The sequence below is a fragment of the Enhydra lutris genome, unplaced genomic scaffold (genome assembly GCF_002288905.1).
Source record: "Enhydra lutris kenyoni isolate GAN:26980312 unplaced genomic scaffold, ASM228890v2 scaffoldscaffold2, whole genome shotgun sequence".
In the NCBI taxonomy this organism is placed as follows: domain Eukaryota; kingdom Metazoa; phylum Chordata; class Mammalia; order Carnivora; family Mustelidae; genus Enhydra; species Enhydra lutris.
This window is the reverse complement of record NW_019154086.1, coordinates 37,974,322-37,994,329: the sequence shown is the minus strand read 5'-3', so window position 1 is coordinate 37,994,329 and position 20,008 is coordinate 37,974,322. Positions and strand designations below refer to the sequence as shown.

The 20,008-nt window shown below is 42.3% G+C and overlaps 1 protein-coding gene across 1 annotated transcript in view; it reads right to left on the bottom strand.

The window, feature by feature from the left end:
• LOC111152315 (clarin 1) overlaps nt 1–19,668 on the bottom strand; it is a 35,315-nt gene extending 15,647 nt beyond the window's left edge. Inside the window, exon 1 of the mRNA XM_022510805.1 lies at nt 19,416–19,668. Within this exon, the coding sequence (XP_022366513.1) occupies nt 19,416–19,668 (253 nt within the window). The remainder of the gene's footprint in view (nt 1–19,415) is intronic.
• Nucleotides 19,669–20,008: the final 340 nt, after the last annotated feature.

Genomic DNA, 20,008 nt, shown 5'->3' with positions numbered 1-20,008 from the left:
AACCAGCCAAGAAGCCTGAGAAAGAGAGCTTGTGAGTTAGGAACAAATCTATGGATGGGATAGTAAAGAAGCCAAGGGAAGAAAATGTTCCAAACAATGACATGAATCTATAAGAACACATATGGAATGATCATCAAAATATGTTAGGTGGAAAAACAAACAAACAAATAGAAATGTGCATTCGGGGAAAAGCCAAAGGGGAATGTATGTAATAACAAATAATTAAGTACTCACCTGATTTTATTCTCTCAACAACCCGCCTACTACAGGAAAAACTGGGGCTCACACACCCAAGATTTGTACTTAATAAGTGGCAGAGATTTGAACTCCTGTCCGTTCTCTAAACCAGCATGCTAGAGCAGCCTCAGGGATAGGCATGCTTATCCAGGCAGACATTTCTAGAAGACTATACACAAAACTTATAACAGTGCTTCTGGAGAAGGAGACTGAAGGATATTTCATTATGTACCTTTTGGATTTTTTTTTCTCTATCTCTATCTTTTTTTTTTCTCTATAGAGATTTTATCTCTATCTCTATCTTATTTTTCTCTATCTTTATCTCTATCTCTATCTTTCTCTATTTTTATTTTTTCTCTATCTTTTTTATTTTTTCTCTATCTTAAGCATTCTCTAGTCAATGAATACATAAATACCTAAAAAATAATAATAATAAATGGATAAATGAAGACTGAAAACTCCTGTGCCTTCTAGAATAAAGGAGGCTTCAGAGACTTAATACTAGATGCAATGTATGGATACTGTTTGTGATTTGAACAGATGCTTTATGAAAGTCATTTTTGAGATAACCAGAGAAAATTGAACATGGACTGGGTATTCGATGGTATTACATAACTATTACTGATTTCGTCAGTTATGTTAATGGTATTGGGGTTGTACTTTAGATTTTTATTTATTTCATTTTAGTGATTGTACTTTTAAAATTCCTTATCAATTAGAAATGATGTGGATGGGTAGGTTGAGAGGTAAAATAAGGAAATTCCTCAGCTACTGGGAGGAATGGCAGAGTGGCAATGTGGACATTCATGCTCTTGGATGATAAGCCTCTGCTGTCCCCCCCCCACCCCCGGGTTCTGGGGGCACAGAGTGAAGCAGCTAGTCTTGTTCCGTGATGCCCTGCCCACCTGAGCTCCCAGCTGCTGAGACGTACCATGGATCCAACCTGCTATTCTTAGCTCCATCAACTGTCGATTTGGTTTCTACTAGCAGTTATCAAAAAACGCCACATGGTCTATCTCCCCACCTGTTAAAGGTGGCAACCTCTGCGTCCCTGATAGGGTAGCTAGGTGAAGCCTGTCTGAAAATCAAGGCTGGTTACCAGCGGAACAAAGACAGAAAGAAATTGCACTGATTTGCCTCCTAGAAAGAAAAGCTGGGAGCTAAAACAAATTGTCACATGGAGCATTCTAATTCTTAGGAAGTCTCTTACAATTTCCACTGTGTTGAGAAAGTGACTCAGCAGGACACTAATCCTTGTGAGATATACAGTTACTTATACTTTCTCTGGGTTTCTGTTTTTGGTGAAAATGCTCTGAGTCTGTCATGATCAGCCTGGTAACAACCCTCCATTTTCCAACCAACGTTCCTGTGACTTTTGCTTGGCTGAAGCTGAGAACAGACCGTTCAAATAAATACAGGGAGGTGTCACTTTCATCGTATTGGATATGGTGTATCGAGATGTAGGTTGGTTTGGTCTTTCCGTTCTTTTAGGTGTGGGATTATAACACAGGGAAAGGATTTGAACATTTTGAGCTGTGGCAGGGCTGTCATTAAATCCAGCAAGTCACTTCTGGCCTCCAGAAATTACTTAATTAGCTGTTGACAAGTGAAGGGGACATTAGCTGCCTGCCGATGCCGCGTTCGTAGGACAGGATTGGTCCAGTGCGTCCGGAATGACTCCTTGTCTTTCGTTCTCTTCTCACGGATTTCCTCCGCTCTGTGCATGAGTCCATGTATCTCGCTCTCCCCGTCCTCAGACCACCCCAGCCCAAGTGCCTTTCTTTTCTCTGCTCTTTCATCACCAAACTTCCTCAAAGAGCAATACCTGAGTAATAATAATAGGACTGAAAATAACAGCCAAAAATTATATAGTATTTGCTAGGTTCCAGGTCTTTACTTATATTACATAAATGAGAAACTAAAGTCTTTTTATTTTTACAACATAAATTGAAACATAAATGAGAGATTTGAATTTTTTAATTCTTATGACAATATAAAGAAGGGACTATTTTATCCTCAATGTATAGATTAAAAAAAAAAAAAAAGCCCTGAAGCACAGAGAAGTTAAATTGCTTAATCACACAGGGGATTGCTACCTTTGCCTTTTACTCCTCTTCCTCCTCCCATTTTTAAGATTAAAGTAAAATAAACACAGTAAGAAAAGGGAGGAAAAAACTCTCCCTTTTTAGTGGTTATTTCTGTGAATTCTGACACTCGGTTATGCAATCACCGTCTCAATCAATAAATAGAACAATTTCACTGTTCCAGAAACTTCCGGTTTCCCCTTTGCCGTCCACCTGCCCCCTCACCCCACCCCCAGCTCCTGCATATGTAACTTGTAAGAAACTGGCAATTGTTTTCCAGAGTGACTGTGCTATTTCACCCTCCCACCAACCGTGTATGAGTCCCAATCTTTCTGCATTCTTGCACTTGGCGGCTTTTAAAAATTGTAATCATTTAAATAGGTGTGTAGTTTACCTCATTTTAATTTTGCTTGGCATTTTCCAAATGACTAATGATAGTGAGCATCGTTTTGTGAGTTTATTTCCTTTCTATATATCTTTTTTGGTGAAGAGTGTTGATATCTTTGTGCATTTTTTATTGGATAGTTTCTTATTGAGTTCTGAGAATTCTTTATGCATGCTGGATATGAGCCCTGTATCAGATAAGTAATTCACAAATATTTTCTCCAAGTATGTGGCTTGTCTGTTCATTCTCTTATCAGTGCCTTTTGAAAAGCAGCTCTTATTTTTATGTATTCTAGTTTATCAATTGTTTTTATGTATCATGTTTTAGATGTCAAATCTAAGAAGTCTTTGCCTCATGCAAGGTCACAAATAATTTTTGCCTGTTTTTCTTCTAGACATTTTTTAGTTTTAGGATCACATTAAAGTCTGTGATCTATTTTGAGTTATTTTTTTTGTCTATGGCCAAGGTTAATTTTTACTTTTGCACATAGATATTCAATTGTTTCAGTACTTTAAAAAACTGAACATAGACTTAACATGTGACCCAGCAACTCCATTTCTAGATATTTACCTAGGAGAATTAAAAACATATGTCCACAAAAATCAGTATGCAAATGTTTATAGTGGCTTTATTTGTATTTGCCAAAAAATTAGAGACCTCTTAAATATCCATCAACTGGTGAATGTATAAACAAGCTTTGGCCCGGATGGGGGCCAGTAATCAAAAGGAACAGAGCATTGGTACATACAATAACTTGAATGGATCTGAAATGCATTATGCTAACTGAAATGAACTACACTCAAAAGGTTGCATGTTGTAGGATTCTGTACATATGGCATTCTGGAAAAGACAAAATGACAGAAAACATCAGTTTTTGTCCCATGTTGGCAGTGAGGGAGGAGATGGATCACAAAAGGGGCACAGGGGAAATTTTGAGGGGATGGAAGTGTTCTATATCTTGATTGTGGTGATATTTACATGCCTTTATGTATTAGTCAAAATGTGTAGACTTTACACTCAAAAAAAGGTGAATTTTACTGCATGTAATCATACCTCAATAAATCTGACTAAAACCAAAAAAGAGGGGGAGGCTAAGGTCAAAGCTGAGGAGGCTCTTCTGGACGTGAACAAGAGCCTCAGCCCAGGTGACCATTTGGCATGAAGGAGGATGGGCTCCGTAAGAGAGAAGAAAGGGAGCATGGGGCCAAGAGCCAGGTGCTGGGCTCTAGTCCACCGTGTGACCTGGAGCCAGTCAAAAGGTCCCTGTTTCTCTCTGTAGAATGAAGGTGCTCCTTGGGGCAGCCTGGGAGGGGACCAGGCTTTTGAGATCAGAGGAGATTCACACTCCAGCTCCTTTTCTAAGTTGGTGAACTCCCTAAACCTGGATTTCCTTATCTGAAAAGGGAACTCTACCTTTCTCTCAAATGTGTGAGGACTCCGTGACCTCAGCATCCAGAGTACTTAGCACAGGGTAAGTGCTCAGTAAAATTCTCTGTGGTGTGCCCCTTCCGCAGCCAGCTCCACTGCTGTCTATGACTGTCCCTTCTCATCTCCTCAGAGACATTGCTGAGGGGTTCTCTCTGCCACGTCCATTCCCCCCTTTCTTTGCATCAGTCTCATCAGCACACAAGTAACATGCTGTCATCTTCTCATCTTAAAAAAAAATATCGGGGCACCTGGGTGGCTCAGTGAATTAAGCCTCCAATTCTTGATTTTGGCTCATGTCCTGATCTCAGGGTGATGAGATCGAGCCCTCCCTCCTGCTCTCTGCTCAGCACAAAGTCTGTTTGTCCCTATCCCTCTGTTCCTCCTCCAGCTCACAGGGGCTCTCTCTCTAAATATAAATAAATACATAAAATCTTTAAAAAAGTAAATCTCACTTAAGCCCTCCAGCTATTACTTCTTTTTTTCCATTTTCCCTTAGAGCAAGACCCCTCCAGGAGTTGGCTATATTCTCAGCGTCTCCTCCCTCTCCCCACTTTCTTGAATGCACTTGCTCCAATAACTACATTTCCCAAGGCACCAAAGAGCTTCAGGCTGCCAAACTCAACAGTCAGTCTTTGTCCCCATCTTACCTGGGCTCTATTTGGCACAATGGCTCACTGCCTCTTCCCTGGAAGTGCTTCCTTCACCGGGTTCCCCCACATGACAGTCCCCAGCTTCTGCTACCCCACTGGCTGCTATCTTGATCTGCTTTGTTGGTTCATCCTCCCCTTTGGCATTCTCTAGGAAATGACTCCGATCTTGTACCTCTTCTACCTCTTCACTCACTTCCTTGGTGTCCTATCCGGTAGCATGGCTTTTACTAGAAACACTTACAAAGCAATATCTCCAGCCTGGATTTCGCCTTCAGTCCCACTCTTGTAAGCCCTCAACTTCCTCCCGAACATCTTGACTGGGGTATTAAATAGGCATCTCATTGTGTCCCAAACGGCACCCATAGTCTTCTCTTCCTCACACTTGCTGCCTTCAGCCTTCTTCGCCTCAGTTGCTGGCAGCTCCATTCTTCCTTGGCACCATCCTTGATTCTTACTCTCTCATTTCCTGTTGAATCCATCAGGAAACCTGTTGGCACAACCTTCAGAATCCAAACACTTCTCCATCTCCACTGTTCCATTGCAGTCTAAGCCATCATCATCCGTCACTCACATGACAGCAAGGGCATCCTGGCTGGTCTCTCGGTTTCCACCCCTCCTTCTTACAGTCCACTCTCAGCCCAGCAGCCAGAGGCATCTTTAATAAATGAATTTGTTTATGTCAATCCCCTGCTTACACCATTTCAGTGGATTCTACCCTCACTCAGAGTATAAGCCAACTCATTACAATTGACCTACGTGGGTTGGACTCTTTGCCAGTCCTCTAACTTCATTTGCTACCCATTTCCTTGAGCAGTGTGCTCTGGCCGTTGGCCTCATTACTGTACTTCAGACATGCCTGGAGTGTTTCTACCTCAGGGCCTTTGCAAATATTGGTCCCCTGGTACACTCATGACTTGCTCCCTCACCTCCACAGCTTGACGTAAATGACACTTTGTCAGGAGGGCCTTCTTTAACCACCTTATTTAAAGTTGTCACCCCCTGCCCGGTCACCTCTTCTTCCAACCCTTTTTGCTTGCTTTTCCTTTTCTCCTTAGCAATTATTACCACCTGACCAATATATTTTAACCTGTTTGTCTCGTGACTTGTTTGTTGGTCTGATTCATTCATTGCTGTATTCCTAGCACCTAAGAATGCCTGGCACAATGTAGATCAGTATTGTTCAATTTTTTTTTTTCATTATTGCTCCTCACCCCAGGAGTCTTTTTAGACACTTCCCCTAATCACCCTTTCCTAATGAAATTTTAATACCACAGATATATTGTGTATTGATTTCTGCATTGTATTTATATCTGTGCTTTATACACAAGACACTTTTTAAAGAATAAGGTTTTTTTTCTCCTCTCCCCCCAAGAACCAATTTTCACCCCCTTAGGGGGATTATGGCAGCCACTGAGAATGCATGATGTAGCTGTGGGATACATATATGTTGGAGGGATGCACTTTGCTTGGAATAGGATGGGGGATGGAGCCTGCTGTTGTCAGCAGGTCTAAGGTTTCTTGGTAGAAGTCAGTGGTTTATACTAAAGGAATTAGTGCCATAAAGGCAAAAAGGGAAGGAAGAGGAGCAGAGAGTCCATCTGGTGACCCCAGGGCCAGAAGAGAAAAAAAAGGGGGGTTGGCAGCTTTAAGTGTGATGGGAATTTCTGGTTAAGAACCTGAACTTGTTCATTAAGTCCAGCAGTCGCTGTTGACCTTGATGTAAGCTGCTAATAGTAATAGAAACTGGATTGAGAGAGTTTTTGGAGAGAATCTGGGGCAATGGAGATAAAATAGAGTAGTCACCAGAGGGATAATAGGAACTTTTTTTTTTTTTTTTTTTTAAGAAGCTGAAAGACCTGGTTGGTAACTGGAATAGAATTTCAAATCTCTTTATTAAAGAAAAATTTTAATCCAGCATATTGGGGGATTGTCAACCTGTTACATGGAAACTGATGGCTGTTTAATAACAGGGTTTAAAGTTTGGGATTTGTAAAAGAATTCATCTCAACCCTGAACACGACAAAGCTCTTTTTTGTTAGCAGGGCAGGAGGATTAGGAAAAGATGGACTTGTTCCTCATTGTGTTTCTGTTCAAATGTCCAACTGTTTGTAGAGGAATTTTTAAAAATAAATGAAAAACATTATAACAATGAAATGGAAATTAAGATAAAAATGTCACCCGCAGTCCTACCAATATAAAAGCAAAATTTTTCTTTGTTTTTGTTTCAAATCTTTGTCCATCTTAATATGTATTTCCTATATTATAATAATAATGCAATTTTGAAGTTATATTCTGTACTTCTCATTCAGAATATAAGCATTTTCCATGTTGCCTTCATAACTCATGTAGATAACGCTGTGGATTTTCCAACAAACTAAGGCACTGCTGTCTGTCAGGTTGTCTTCATTGTTTCTTTATTCTGCCTAATGCTGCAGTGAACATCTTCAAGCACATTCCTTCTTTCTTATTATGGAGGTGGATGACGAGCCGGACTAACTTTTCAGGAACGGAGTTACTTGGATCAGAGTGCTTTCTAAAAGAATGCTGTTATGTGTATGCGCGCCCGGGTGGCTCAGTGGGTTAAGCCTCTGCCTTCGGCTCAGGTCACGATCCCAGGGTCCTGGGATGGAGCCCTGCATCGGGCTCTCTGCTCAGTGGGGAGCCTGCTTCCCCCTCTCCCTCTGCTTGCCTCTGCCTACTCGTGATCTTTCTCTGTCAAATAAATAAATAAATAAACCTTAAAAAAAAAAAAAAAAGAATGCTGTATGCATATTGATAAAATGTAACCTAAAGAAGGTGAGTTATAGGGTGCCTGGGTGGCTCAGTTGGTTAAGCGACTGCCTTCGGCTCAGGTCATGATCCTGGAGTCCTGGGATCGAGTCCTGTATCAGGCTCCCAGCTCCATGGGGAGTCTGCTTCTCCCTCTGACCTTCTCGCTCATGCTCTCTCTCACTGTCTCTCTCTCTCTCTCTCTCTCTCTCTCAAATAAATAAATAAATAAATAAAACTTTAAAAAAAAAAAAGGTGAGTTATATTTTGTAACACATATGAAACTACTGGTTCAAAGCTCAATTTCTCTTCCCTGCAGTCTGTAAGCAGAGATTTCTGACAAGATATCTAATCAAAAACAGAAAACTAGAAAGAACTAGTCATTGAGGTCACTCTCCTAATAGCAGAATAGAAGGCACCTGTCACAGGAGGTTGGGGGGCAGGGAGGGAAGCAAATCTACATTGCGTAACTAGCCCTGTGTACAGAAAAAGGCTGTCATACCGTCATTCCTGCAGTCTGCTATTACAAAACACAGCTGAGTAAGGCATAAGCAAATGGCTTGGAGTGAAAATGCAGTCCCAGGAGAGCTCTCCATAGAAAATTTACCCTCCCGCAATCATTTGGGCTATGTTCTTTGCCTGTGTGCCCCCATTCTTACTTGGGCCTTTGATCTCTGGTTTACCACAACCCCCAGCCATTCTGCAAAGTCTTCTCCAGTCTTTCCCTTTTCTGTCCCTTGTCAGATATTCCAGTCCTCCCCCCACTCTTAGGCACCTATCACACCCTCGTCTCCATTTCCCTCCGTGTGTGTGCCTGGCTTCCAGAAGGCCTGAAAACAGCCAGTGAATGGAACTCTTCCATTTCAAAGAGGAAATGGAGGCCATCGAGGGAATTCCCTCACTTTGCAGTTCCCCATTGCCATGAGTGGTTTGGTTCTCCCCAGCCTTACCTCCATTCTTAGTGAATTTTTTTCCCTCCTATCCACAGTCTGGCCTTCTCCTGGTGCTGTCAGACTCATTTTCTACCTCACAGGGTCCCTTCTCAATCCTTTACCTACCTCTTTGGTCTGTCCTCAGCATTTTCCTCCCTACTGCTTTATCCTCTCAGTATAGAATCACACTCCGGACCCTCCCATTGTGAACATACCCACAGACACACACACACACACACACACACACACACATGCACGCACAGAGAGAGAGAGAGAGAGAGAGAGAGAGAGGCATGCACGTGTATATGCTGGGCCATGGGTCGCCTCTAGGAGCCTGACCACGGCCTTGCTCTGGGTTCTGGCCTTCTGTTCCTTCCTCAGCTCCTTCAAGGACTTCTCTTCCCCACCACTCTACCAGGACTGCCTTAGAAAAGGTCCCCCTTGACCTTGTGAAATTAAAAAAAATCAAAGGATTATTATCACTTTCTCTTATTTGACACTGCTGCAGTGTTTGGGACTGCTGAACACTACTCCCCTTTGAAAGTTTCTCCTTCCTTGTTTTGACCTCTGCTGGTTCCCCTGCAGCTCACTGACCCTCCCTTCTCAGCCTGCTTGGCCAATCCCTCCTCCTCAACCCATAAGGGTTGGTGTTTTCTACAACCCACTCTTGTTCCCCTTCTCACTTGATTCCCTTTCCTGGGAGACCTCTCCTTCCAGTGTAGCTCCCACTACCACCTCTAATCTGGGGATTCCCTCTTCTCAACCTTTATTCCCAGTCGTTCCCATGACTTCCAAACTGCACAGCTGATGGACGTTTCTTGTTGCTGGCCTATAAGTGGACCTCAGTAAACATGACCAAAAAGAATTTCATCTTCCCTCTAAACTTTCTCCTTCTGTATTGATCTCCATGAATTGCTACAGCTCTCTGTCCTGCAGAAACCTGGGGTTCACCTCATGTCACTAAGATCTGTTGATTTTTTGCTTCTGCTTATTTGGGAAATACTTCCCCTCCTTTGCAGCCCTCTGGCAATGCTCTGGCTTGGGCCACCAAATAGGGGACGGAGGAGCCTCTTGACTGGCCTCCTCACCTCCCTTTTAGTCTTCCTCCCATTCATCTCTTGCCTTGTCACATACCTGCTTAGTAAGGCTTCCCATTGCCTGCAATATCAAGTGCACTGCCTCAGGACAGCAAACTCTCCCCTTCTGATCCCTGACTTCCTCCCTAGCCTTGCCTTTCTGCTCCTTTCTCTAACGTCCTCTGTACTCTGGCCACAATAAGCTCTTCATAATTCCGCTCATATTATTCCTTTGCTCAGAATGGCTTCTTCAATGCCATAGAATGAACTCAAACTCTAAACCTTAAGATCTCTCTCCCAATTCCCCTGTGACTTGCCCTGACAAAGAACAATTCTCCTCGTTGGAGCATTCAGAATAAAAACCATAATGGTGATAGTAATTAGTGCTCTTCAGCCATCTACGATCCCGGTTCTTCCCCATTCTGGGCACCCTTGCATGTCCTGGCCCCTCTGAAGTTAGATGAGGCTGTAGAGCAACCTTTCCCAGTAAAGTATACAAGGGGAAATGGCATGTGTCCGTGCCAGGTCAGAGGATTTCGATGTCAGAAGGAGAGCCTCCACGATTCTTGCCCTCTGTTCTAACAGCTGGCGACGTTCCAGATGGTGGCTGCATCCTGGAATGGGCCTCCAGCGGATCCCTGATGAACATGTACTGTGAGCAAGAAATCAATCTTTGCTGATTCACCCGTGTGGCATGAACCTCCTTGTTATTAAAACCTAATGTAGTCCCTCTTGACTGACGTACCTGTGCGCCTTTACAAATTGTCGGTTAGTTAAAAACCCTTTTGCCAGATTCTTCATTATTCATGGACCGGCACCCTCTCTTTCCCTTCATAACTGCAGAGTCTAGAATGTTTAGGCACAAAATAGACCCCAGTAATTTTTCCCCCCCTGGGGGATGGGGGGTGAGGGCACATATACTCTAACTTACAAAGAATTTGTGTCTTACATGTAGAGTCCTGCTGTTTTCAATAGATCATTGGAGAGTAATAAGGATAAGATAAAGAACCATGTTTTTACAAACTAAGTATGTTCCTTTATTACTTGCCATTAATCCACGTTTTATTTGCTATCTCTTAACGTATGGCTTTCATTTCAGCTGCCTTACGATTTATTTCTATCTGCTGGGTTCCTCTGTTGTGTTTTATCCTGAAACTTTGTTCTCCTTTTTAGCCAATACTGATTCCAGTCTAACAGTCCTGTCTTTTATCCTACAGTTCTTAAACAGGAGTTTAGTCAATCCAATCTAAACCTGTACTGAGGCATTAACCAAGAGTATTAGGTAGTTAGACTATCATGCAACACCAAAGCAAGGACAGAGCAGCTGGTGGGAAGAGAGACAAAGAGCCAGACGTTAACTGAAAAGCAGTATGACAGGTTGAAAAAAAGCTTTTGGCTTTTGGAGTTAGGAAAGTTTGGAATTTATTTGGTTTTGCCATTTACTGCTCATGTTAGCCTCTGTATACCTCGACTCCTTTATGTGTAAATGTGAGTAGTGATGGAAATGTTGCAGAACTTTCAAGAGACACAAGTGAAATCGTTTCTGTGGATGCTCTATGTACATTGGAAGTAACTGCTTAAAATTTTTTTTAAACATGATGAGAATGGCAGGGGAGTTGTATTTTCACCAAGAGGAGTAGATAGAAGAACCCAATGCTGTGAGAGTGTCTGCATTTTCAAATCTCGTGATCAGTCACTGGGGCTGGGAGGGAGCGCTTTGGCTCACAGGTGGCCAGAGTACTTATCTGTACATTGAGACCAAAGATTCTCCTCGCCCCCCGCCCCCCATAGGAGTCCCTAGATACATGGAATTCAGGCAAACTGTCTCTCTTGAAGCTCAGTTTTTTACTTTATTCCCTCCCTGACCAGGTGGGCGACTATTCCTGTAAATAATCCAGGGACTTTAGATTTATAGCTAATTACTTATTTGGTACCTGTCACACACTTTCCTCAGCACCTGATATATTGTTTTCATTCTCATTTCTATTTCCCTTGTGCTATTTCTTGGACATTCTCTATGTAATGACTTATCTTAAATGATTTTTAGGCTGATGACACACCTCTAAAGAGGACCCTTGATAATCTCTTTGGAAGGAGCAGAGCCCTTCCACAGGAGACAGGCAGGTGAAGACCAAAATGTTAATTTTATTTCTGAGAAAGTGCTAGAGAACATGGCTTAGATTTTACACCAAGTTCTGTTGAATTAGTTAGCCTCACCCACCCAGTCACAGGTGGGGCTGGACAGCTGAAAGCCTCCCAGTCCGGGACAGAGCTGGCTCCCTTATCCTGACCAGGTAGAGAGCAGGTTCCTATACCTGGTTTTGGGCAGACTTGGAAAGAGGGGAAGGCCCTAGGGCTGAGAGCCTCGTATCCTGTTTCTTACTCAAACTCCTCAATCCAATCTCTCATTCCCTCTGAGGCCAGGAGAGTGTAAGGAAAGTGAGACCCTTCATGGAAATACACAGCTAAAGGAGTAGAAGATAAGGATCCTCAAACTTCCCACCTGTGCGGAAACAGTGCTAAGTACTGCTCAGGGGCTCCTCGCTGCCCTCCTTCTGATGGTCTTGCCCTTCCCTAATGTGGAGAGTGCCAGACCCCTCATCTGCTCCCACCTTTCGTGGCCACCATCCACCTCAGTAATTCTCAGCCTTGGATACTACTGGAATCTCCCAGGGATCTTCTAAAACCTTCCAATCCTCAGGCCCCACCTCCAGAGATCCCAGTTCGATTTGCCTGGGATGCAGCCTTAGCATCCAAAGTTTTAGAGACTCTCCAGGTGATTCTAAAGTGCAGCCAGGGTTAGAGACCACTGACCTGATGGCATAGGTTTCACCAACCCTTTTTGCCTTCCTCTAGCCAGATGTAAAATGCAGGTAACCCCATCTGTGAAGCTCCCAGAAAGAAGGCAGTCTCTGCCAATGTCAACAATGGTGCAGCAACTGCTTCCTAGATTAAAGCCATCTGGTAGCTTCCGAGGTCCTGCTTCCTTCTCAACTCATCCTTCTCCACATAAAACGTGTGTAAAAAGAGAAGTTGTATCTGGCCCCTTGGTGCTCAGCAATTCATTTTCTTAAAAGGGAATAAGAGGGAAGATTTCTTTCTTCTTACAGCTATGCTCTTGATCTGACTTTGCCCTCAGCCCGTCTGCAGTCAGTGGTTAGGAAAATCCAGGGAAAGCCATTCCCTGACGTAAGCTCAGTGCATTCACTTCCTCTAATATCAGCCATCATCTCACACCCAGGTATGGAGACAGGCTTCCTTCTGATGGCTGCATGGTCAGGGAGAAGGAAATCCATGACCCCGGCACTTCAGAGGAGGAGACCTGATGGTAAGACAGAACTGTTTAAAAGACCATTTTTCAGTACCTTACCCGAATTTCTCTCAGCTGACAGGTGTCTACCTGCCTCAGCCCATTTCAGAGGAAGCCCCACCAGTGAGCCTTACTCAGCCATGGCAGCTGAGGGATGACAGCTGCTTCGGTGCATATGTGTGTCTGACAACGGAACCCATTTAACTGCTCCAAATCCATAGGGTATGATTATGTTGGGGTAATAACTCCTGAGAATGGCTTTGCTACAGTTATAACATGCTGAGAGGGAGCGAAATATGAATCCTGCATAAATTAGTCTGCCAGGTACAGTTTGCTATTAGTCAGCTCCATCATACCTGGAATCAAAGTGTATCAGCTCCCAGCCAGTCTGGGTAGTTCGGTGCACAACTGGATTGAAAGGCGAATTTGTTTAATCTAATTTAAATAAGTCTTGTGTTAAAAAAAAAAAAAAAAAGAAAGTCTTTAACTTTTGAAACCCCTGATCTCATTCAGAGATAAAAATGAGTTTTCATTTTTTTTTAAATGAGATTTTAACTTACACTCTAAATCTAACCCATTGGCTCCTCATAAAACACCAGATTTTAAAGTGAAACGAATGCTGGGGACCTGCTTTTCTTTTCGTCCCTGCCTGTTCTGAAACTGTTCATGACACCACAGGAAGGAGCCTACAGTTTTGGTCTTTGCTGCGGTGACATAATGTTGCAGTCCAAGCCACTTTGAAGATCTTACCACGAAGGTTTTCACTGGCAGTGCGCTTACATCAGCTAGCCACATGTGCAATCAGATATCTCCTCTCTCGGCAGAAATTATCAACATCAAGGTAATATGATGACATAACCCAAAGATTAGCCATAAGCATGTGACCAGCTCAACCTAGATTTTTTTTTCAGCCTAGATTATTAAACAGGCTTTGACTTGACGATTTTACCTTCCAAAGGTCAAAGATTAGGGCTTAGACATCAGGGCCACCGAAATGTGAGATAAAGAGGCAGCACAGGAATTCAAGTCATAAGGCCAAGGACCCTTATATGGATATACAAGTTCCAGGTGTTGGGAAGTACTGACATTGTCTAACTGGCTGGTGAAACTGAAAGTACTCTTGTATTTTCTTCATTTCTTTGTGTCCTTTTTGCATATGATAAGGAGACAGAACTGGCAATATCCTACGGGTCTGAATTTCAGTCTCAGGTCGGCTACCCACTCGATCTGTGACCTTGAGAAATTTGTGACCTCTCTGAGTTTACAGTTTCCATTTTGGTTCAGAAGGAATAGCATCGTCACACCTCCCATATAAGGGCTAGAGATGATTTAGGCACCCAGGAAATGGGCAGCTGAAATAAGTATTTTTTCTTTGGAGGTTGTCTAAACATCCTTTGGGAAGATGAGTTACCTCAGAGGTTAGAAGAGAAAGCACAGCAGCAAATTGTAAGAATGATCTGGAGTCCTTCACCAATCGGTGAAGTTCACACACATCAGGGTTAAGTTCCAGAAGCCCCAAGCTTCATGTCTCAGCTGAGCCCCAGTCAGTGACTTTACGGCTGTTAGGGTGGAGAGTGATTTCAAGGAAAGGAAGGTGTGTGCTTGAGTGTGTATGTGTGTGCATGTATGTGCATGTGTGAAAGGTGTGTGCTTGAGTGTGTGTGTGTGTGTGTGTGTGCATGTGTGCACACACATGTGCAAAACTCTAATAGGTGAGGCTGGTTCTGTGAGGGATTCTTCCTGGTAAGGGAACTGGAAGTAGTTGCTAAGGAGGAAGGAGACATGTCTTTTCTTGGCCAATATTTCTCACGAATTTGAGGATGATGTCTCCTCCTTTTGGATGAAGAAAACTCTGAGAGTATTAAACATACTGCTCATTCCTAAATCTTTGCCATTATCAGGAAATCAATGCAGGAAGGAGGAGTTTTTCCAGTAAGGATGGAAGAGAAGTTTCCAGAAAAAAAAATGGAGGGAGTAGGAGGTCAGCCTTTCACTGTATTTTGACCTTCGTTTTGGCTTTCTCAATAACGCCATTAAGATGGTGTGGGTGTTTATGGCTGTTCCCGCTAACCCACCTCCCTAGAATCCCAAAACATTCCATTCTTCATTTTCTCCTCCTTTAACCTGCAGTTTCCCACACATATGGTAAAAGGTTTTGACAGGGAGGAAGAGAAGTATTTGCTTTGATAACAAAATTCCTTGGGTCCTGATAAATGGTAGCTATTTCCAAATACTTTAAAAATCATGAGCTTTGAGGACCAAAGAGTAAAGGCACACAAAACTCACCACTTCTGAAGAGAGTGGCTGGAATCTGTCAGCAGAGACTTCAACCGACAGAGTAGAAGGGTCAAGCCATTTTAAAGCTGGAAGGACCTTGTTTAGAACAGCCAGCCTCTCATTACATAGCTCGTAAAGTGTCCAAACTAGAAGAGATGTTAGAAATCACCCAGTTTCATCTCCCATTTTACAGATGGAAGAACTGAACATGGATGAAATGTGATTTGCTTCAAATCTAATCCCCAGTGAGCGACACAGACCTGCCTCAACCCAGATTACTTAATCTCATATGCCTGTTTACCAAACATTTCTCAAGCACCTCTTTGTGACCCACTGGTGGGAGTGTAGAGATGAAGAATACCCAGCCCCCTGCCTTCCGAGGGCTGAGGATCTCCTTACAAAGAAATACACATTCTCAAATACTTATGATCCAAGGTGACTTGAAATAATGGAGTGAACATCAAGGTCTGGGAAGGACAAAACAGGAAACAATTATTTGGCCAAGAAAAGTTGAAGAGTTTCCCTTCACACTGGTGCTTCTCAACCATTACTATCTTCGAATCCCACCATCACTTTTTTATTCCCCCCAATGGAAGGAAAACAAAATTTCTATTTGCTGGACTGTTTGAATGGGTGAGATCCGTTATGAGGATCCAGAGCTAATAGGCAGGAGGGCGGCAAAAATGGTACAACTGTCTTTCCCCTTTCCTCCCACCAGGGCGTCTTCCCGGGTCAACTCCATAGGTTTCCCTCCCGCCAGACCGTGGAGGGACAGGCAGTGTTATCAGAAGGGGTACATTAAGACCTTGGCAGCTCTGCCATGGGCAGGAGGGGTGAGAAAAGAGAAGCAGGTTATGCAGAATGGTGAGGGGTAGAACACCTGGGGCAGGTGGGGGAGTCACGCTTGCAGGAGACCCTGGAGGTACAGCGCCGACTTTCGGGAGTGGGGGCAGAGACCCTGAGTCTTAACAGTTGTGCCCCAAAATCTGTTTGAGGAGCCCTCTGCTTGCTGACACAGTAGTTTCAACAACCCCTCTGTAATGTGGGTGATGGACCTCATCTGGTAAATAAAGTCTGCTTTTTTAAAAATATGAAGTAGACTAACTCTCTGTTAAGCTTTCTAACAAATTTTCAATCCTAAGGTCTCAATTAAAATGCTTTAAAAGGATGACTGAAGTTGCAAGCTGTGATACATGATTGGTTAGATATTATTTCCAAAAAAAAAAAAACAAAAAAAAAGCCACCTCCATATGTTTTTATCAGCTCATTGAACTATCTTGGCAATAAATAGATCAGCATATCTAGGAATGATTGATGCCATATGATTCTTGGGTTTTGTATTTGATGATGCTCTGCAGTGTTTCGAATCACCAAAACAGAAACCCACCCACACACATTAAGCTCAAAACTGTTTTTGAGTTTTTCTCTTGATGGCTACAGTTAGAGTTTAAACAGCATCATTAAAATTTTACAGGTGACATATCAGGAAAAATTAAGCCTACCAGTTGTGTTTCCTTGAAAGGAAAACCGTCCTTCATTATAATGAATGAAATTGTGTGCTAGGTATGAATGCTAGTGACCTCTGGAAAATGAAGCGCTGACCCATAAATGGACGAGAATGAGCCAGAGTAAACGAGGCAGAAGTTTTCCCAGCATAACTGTGCATGCTGGCAGGGAAGACTCTTGCTATAATTAAAAGAGATAGAGTAGTTAACAGGGAATATTTAATAGGAACAAACATGACAACAGTGCCTAATATTTTTCTGGTCCGTTCTTTAACCTCATGTTATACTATGTGTCTGGGTTTTAAAAGTGACATGTGCATTGTCCATAAAAATAACATGTAAACTTGTACAGCAGAACCAAGCAAAAATTCATTTAGAATATGGATAGGGACACTGTCGATGCCCAGTTTACTCAGAGTAAATCTTTAGCTAAATTGGCACTGTCCCATTGTGATAGCTATTAGCTACGTTGAAATGGCGAGGGAGCATTTGAAATGTGGCTCGTTTGGGTTGAGATGGGCAGTAAGTGTAAATACAGACAAGATTGCAAAGACTAAGCCCTGGGGGAAAAAAAGTGAAATATCTCCTATCTTATACTGACTACATGTTAAAATGACAGTATCCTGGATATCTTGGGTTAAAGAAAAGTATCCTTAAAATTCATTTCACTTGGGGCGCCTGGGTGGCTCAGTGGGTTAAGCCTCTGTCTTCAGCTCAGGTCATGATCTCAGGGTCCTGGGATCGAGCCCCACATCGGGCTCCCTGCTCAGCAGGGAGCTTGCTTCCACCTCTCTCTCTCTGCCTGCCTCTCTGCCTGCTTGTGATCTCTGTCTGTCAAATAAATAAATAAAAATCTTAAAAAAAAATAATAAAGGAACATTGGTTAGGAAGCTTTTATCACAAGAGAGCTGTTTATCTAAATGAGCATTATGCTTTTTAGGGACTCTCTTGGGAGTGTTCAGTTTTCCCAACTTTCTCTCATGTTCCGCTGAAAGAGATACTTCTATGCTTAGGCAGAAAAAGTGATGGGCCAGGTGATGGTGTGGTTTTAGACCCCACTGATTCTGTCCTCACAAAAACAAAGGTAGGGACAGGTGACTAGAGCAAGCACATCACAGAGGGGGCCAGCAGAGAACACAGCCATAAAAACGCGTGTCGAACCACCGAGGAATGTAGCTGTGTGAGGAAAAACTAAGATGAAATATGCTTAGTGTCTAGTAAGTGTTCAGAGAACATATTGTTTTGAAACCCGTCCTGGGGTATGAGTAAAGTTTATCTCTATTTCACTGTACAAAATGCAAAGGCTTCAGAAAAATTCACTGTCTGTTCCCTGCTTTTGTCGAAATTCGTTTGTGAGAAGCTTTACTCACGCTTTAGCTGCTGATGACTCATGGTTAAATCATTCACTCATCTTTTTTCCTTTTTTATTTTTTAATACAGTTGGAAATCATGTGATATTTGGCTTTGTTCTCTTTCCCCCCTAAGGAAAGCTAAGCAACTCTAACAGCCCCATTACCTTAATGAACTAAAGCCATTCAGTGAAAAGAGTTGGTATTCACTTCATCAAATCTAGTGATGATAATTTTTTGAAAAGCTGAAGACTAATTCTTGGGGATTTTTTGGAGCCCTGTGACAATTCTTATTCTCTAATAACGTATGTGAGTGAACGTTGGTGTCCAATGACTGCTAAGAAGATATAAGGAATGTTGCAGAAATATAAATAGGCCAGCGCTGAAATTTAATTAGACACTGCATAGGTTAATAATAAATTCAATTAATTTAGCTTTCTACCTATGCTAGAGAAAAAAAAAATACCCAGGCAAAATAATAATTCATTTTAAATGCCTCAATTGGTAACCTCCTTTCCTGAAGAGTGATTTATGCAGTAATTTACTGGCTGTTTCTTCGTAAGATTGTTCCAAACCAGCCTTTTTGAAATAATAATAATTTCTGAATGTGTGTTGTGAGAGATATAACAAATGACTTCTTATTAATTTTCATTTAATGAGTTGCCTATTCACATGGTAATTTTTAAAAAATTCTCTTCTTAAGATAAACAGGTTATAATACTGTGGGTAACACTTCCATTTCACAAAAATCGAACAGAAAAATCTGTCTCATATTCTCTACATGATTTGAAGATCAATCTGATGCAAATTTTCTATACTAAATAGGCATCTATTTCTTTCCCAGTTAGCATAGCAGGTCATTTTAAATTTCTATAGCCAAGTGATTCAAATTGGTTAAAAAAATTTTTTTAAAAGAATATTAGCGGCAAGAAAGGTCCTAGCAGGGATAATACAGGGTAGACAGGGTACAAAGTCATGAGCAAGGTAGAAAAGCAGCTAGAGTTGGTTAAGGAGCCCATGACACTGATCTTTTTTGTTTTTTTTAAGTGCAAAATGAACATCTTCTCTTACAGCTTTTATTTCTCCAAGCCGCCCCTCTTCTTTTTAAAAGATACCAAAATTTCTAGCATAGATATTAATATTTAAGAACTTAATTGCTTATCCTCTCAAAGTTTAATTCCATAGCAGCTCATTAACTATAAGTTGTCATTAAAAAAAACCAGAATGAAATAATTAATAAAAACAAAATAATAAAAACTAAGAAGAGGAAATTGCTCGGAAAAGACCCAAAAGGTTCCCATCTGTTTTAAAAGGCCTGCAATAGCCAGGGCAAAGCTCTTAAAAACAATCCCTTGCAACAGTTGAAAGAGTATGCCTAAAGTATTAAATAATTCAAATGCAATTGTTACTTACGTGAGAACCGAAAGGGCCTTGCTCCCAGCCCACACTGCCTCACACCCTCTCCATGGAAAAGCCCGTACTGCATCTCGCCCGTGAACTTGTCCAGCTCCTGCCCAGAGGCATTGACGAGCAGAGCCCCTGTTTTGCAGAGGAAGGTGGCTTTGATCCACAACGGTGTCCCCAGGGCTGTCACCACTCCAAGGGCACACACGAAGCTTAACACCCCAGCCATGCAAAAAATGACTTTCTTTTGTTGGTTTGGCATGATGAGAAATGGCTTTTGTGAGGGTGAGGTTCAAAAACGAGACCTTGGGACTGATGAGAAGTGACTGCCCTTTTGGCTGCATTTATTACAGTGGCTGAATGGACAGATCCCAGCCGATCAGCAACCTTCACCCTCGACAGTGGTTCTTGTCAGCAGAATGCCAGGATGGAAGCTTCTTCTTCATACCTTCTTGACTTCTCTCCTTTTCTGCTGTTGCTTCTCTCAAATTTGAAGTCTTTGGACTGAGAATCTGTAAAATAAAACTCTTTCACACTGTCTTTGAGTATCTCCTCTTGTGTCACCTGGTAACAAAGGTCTAAGATAACAGATGGAGTCCTCC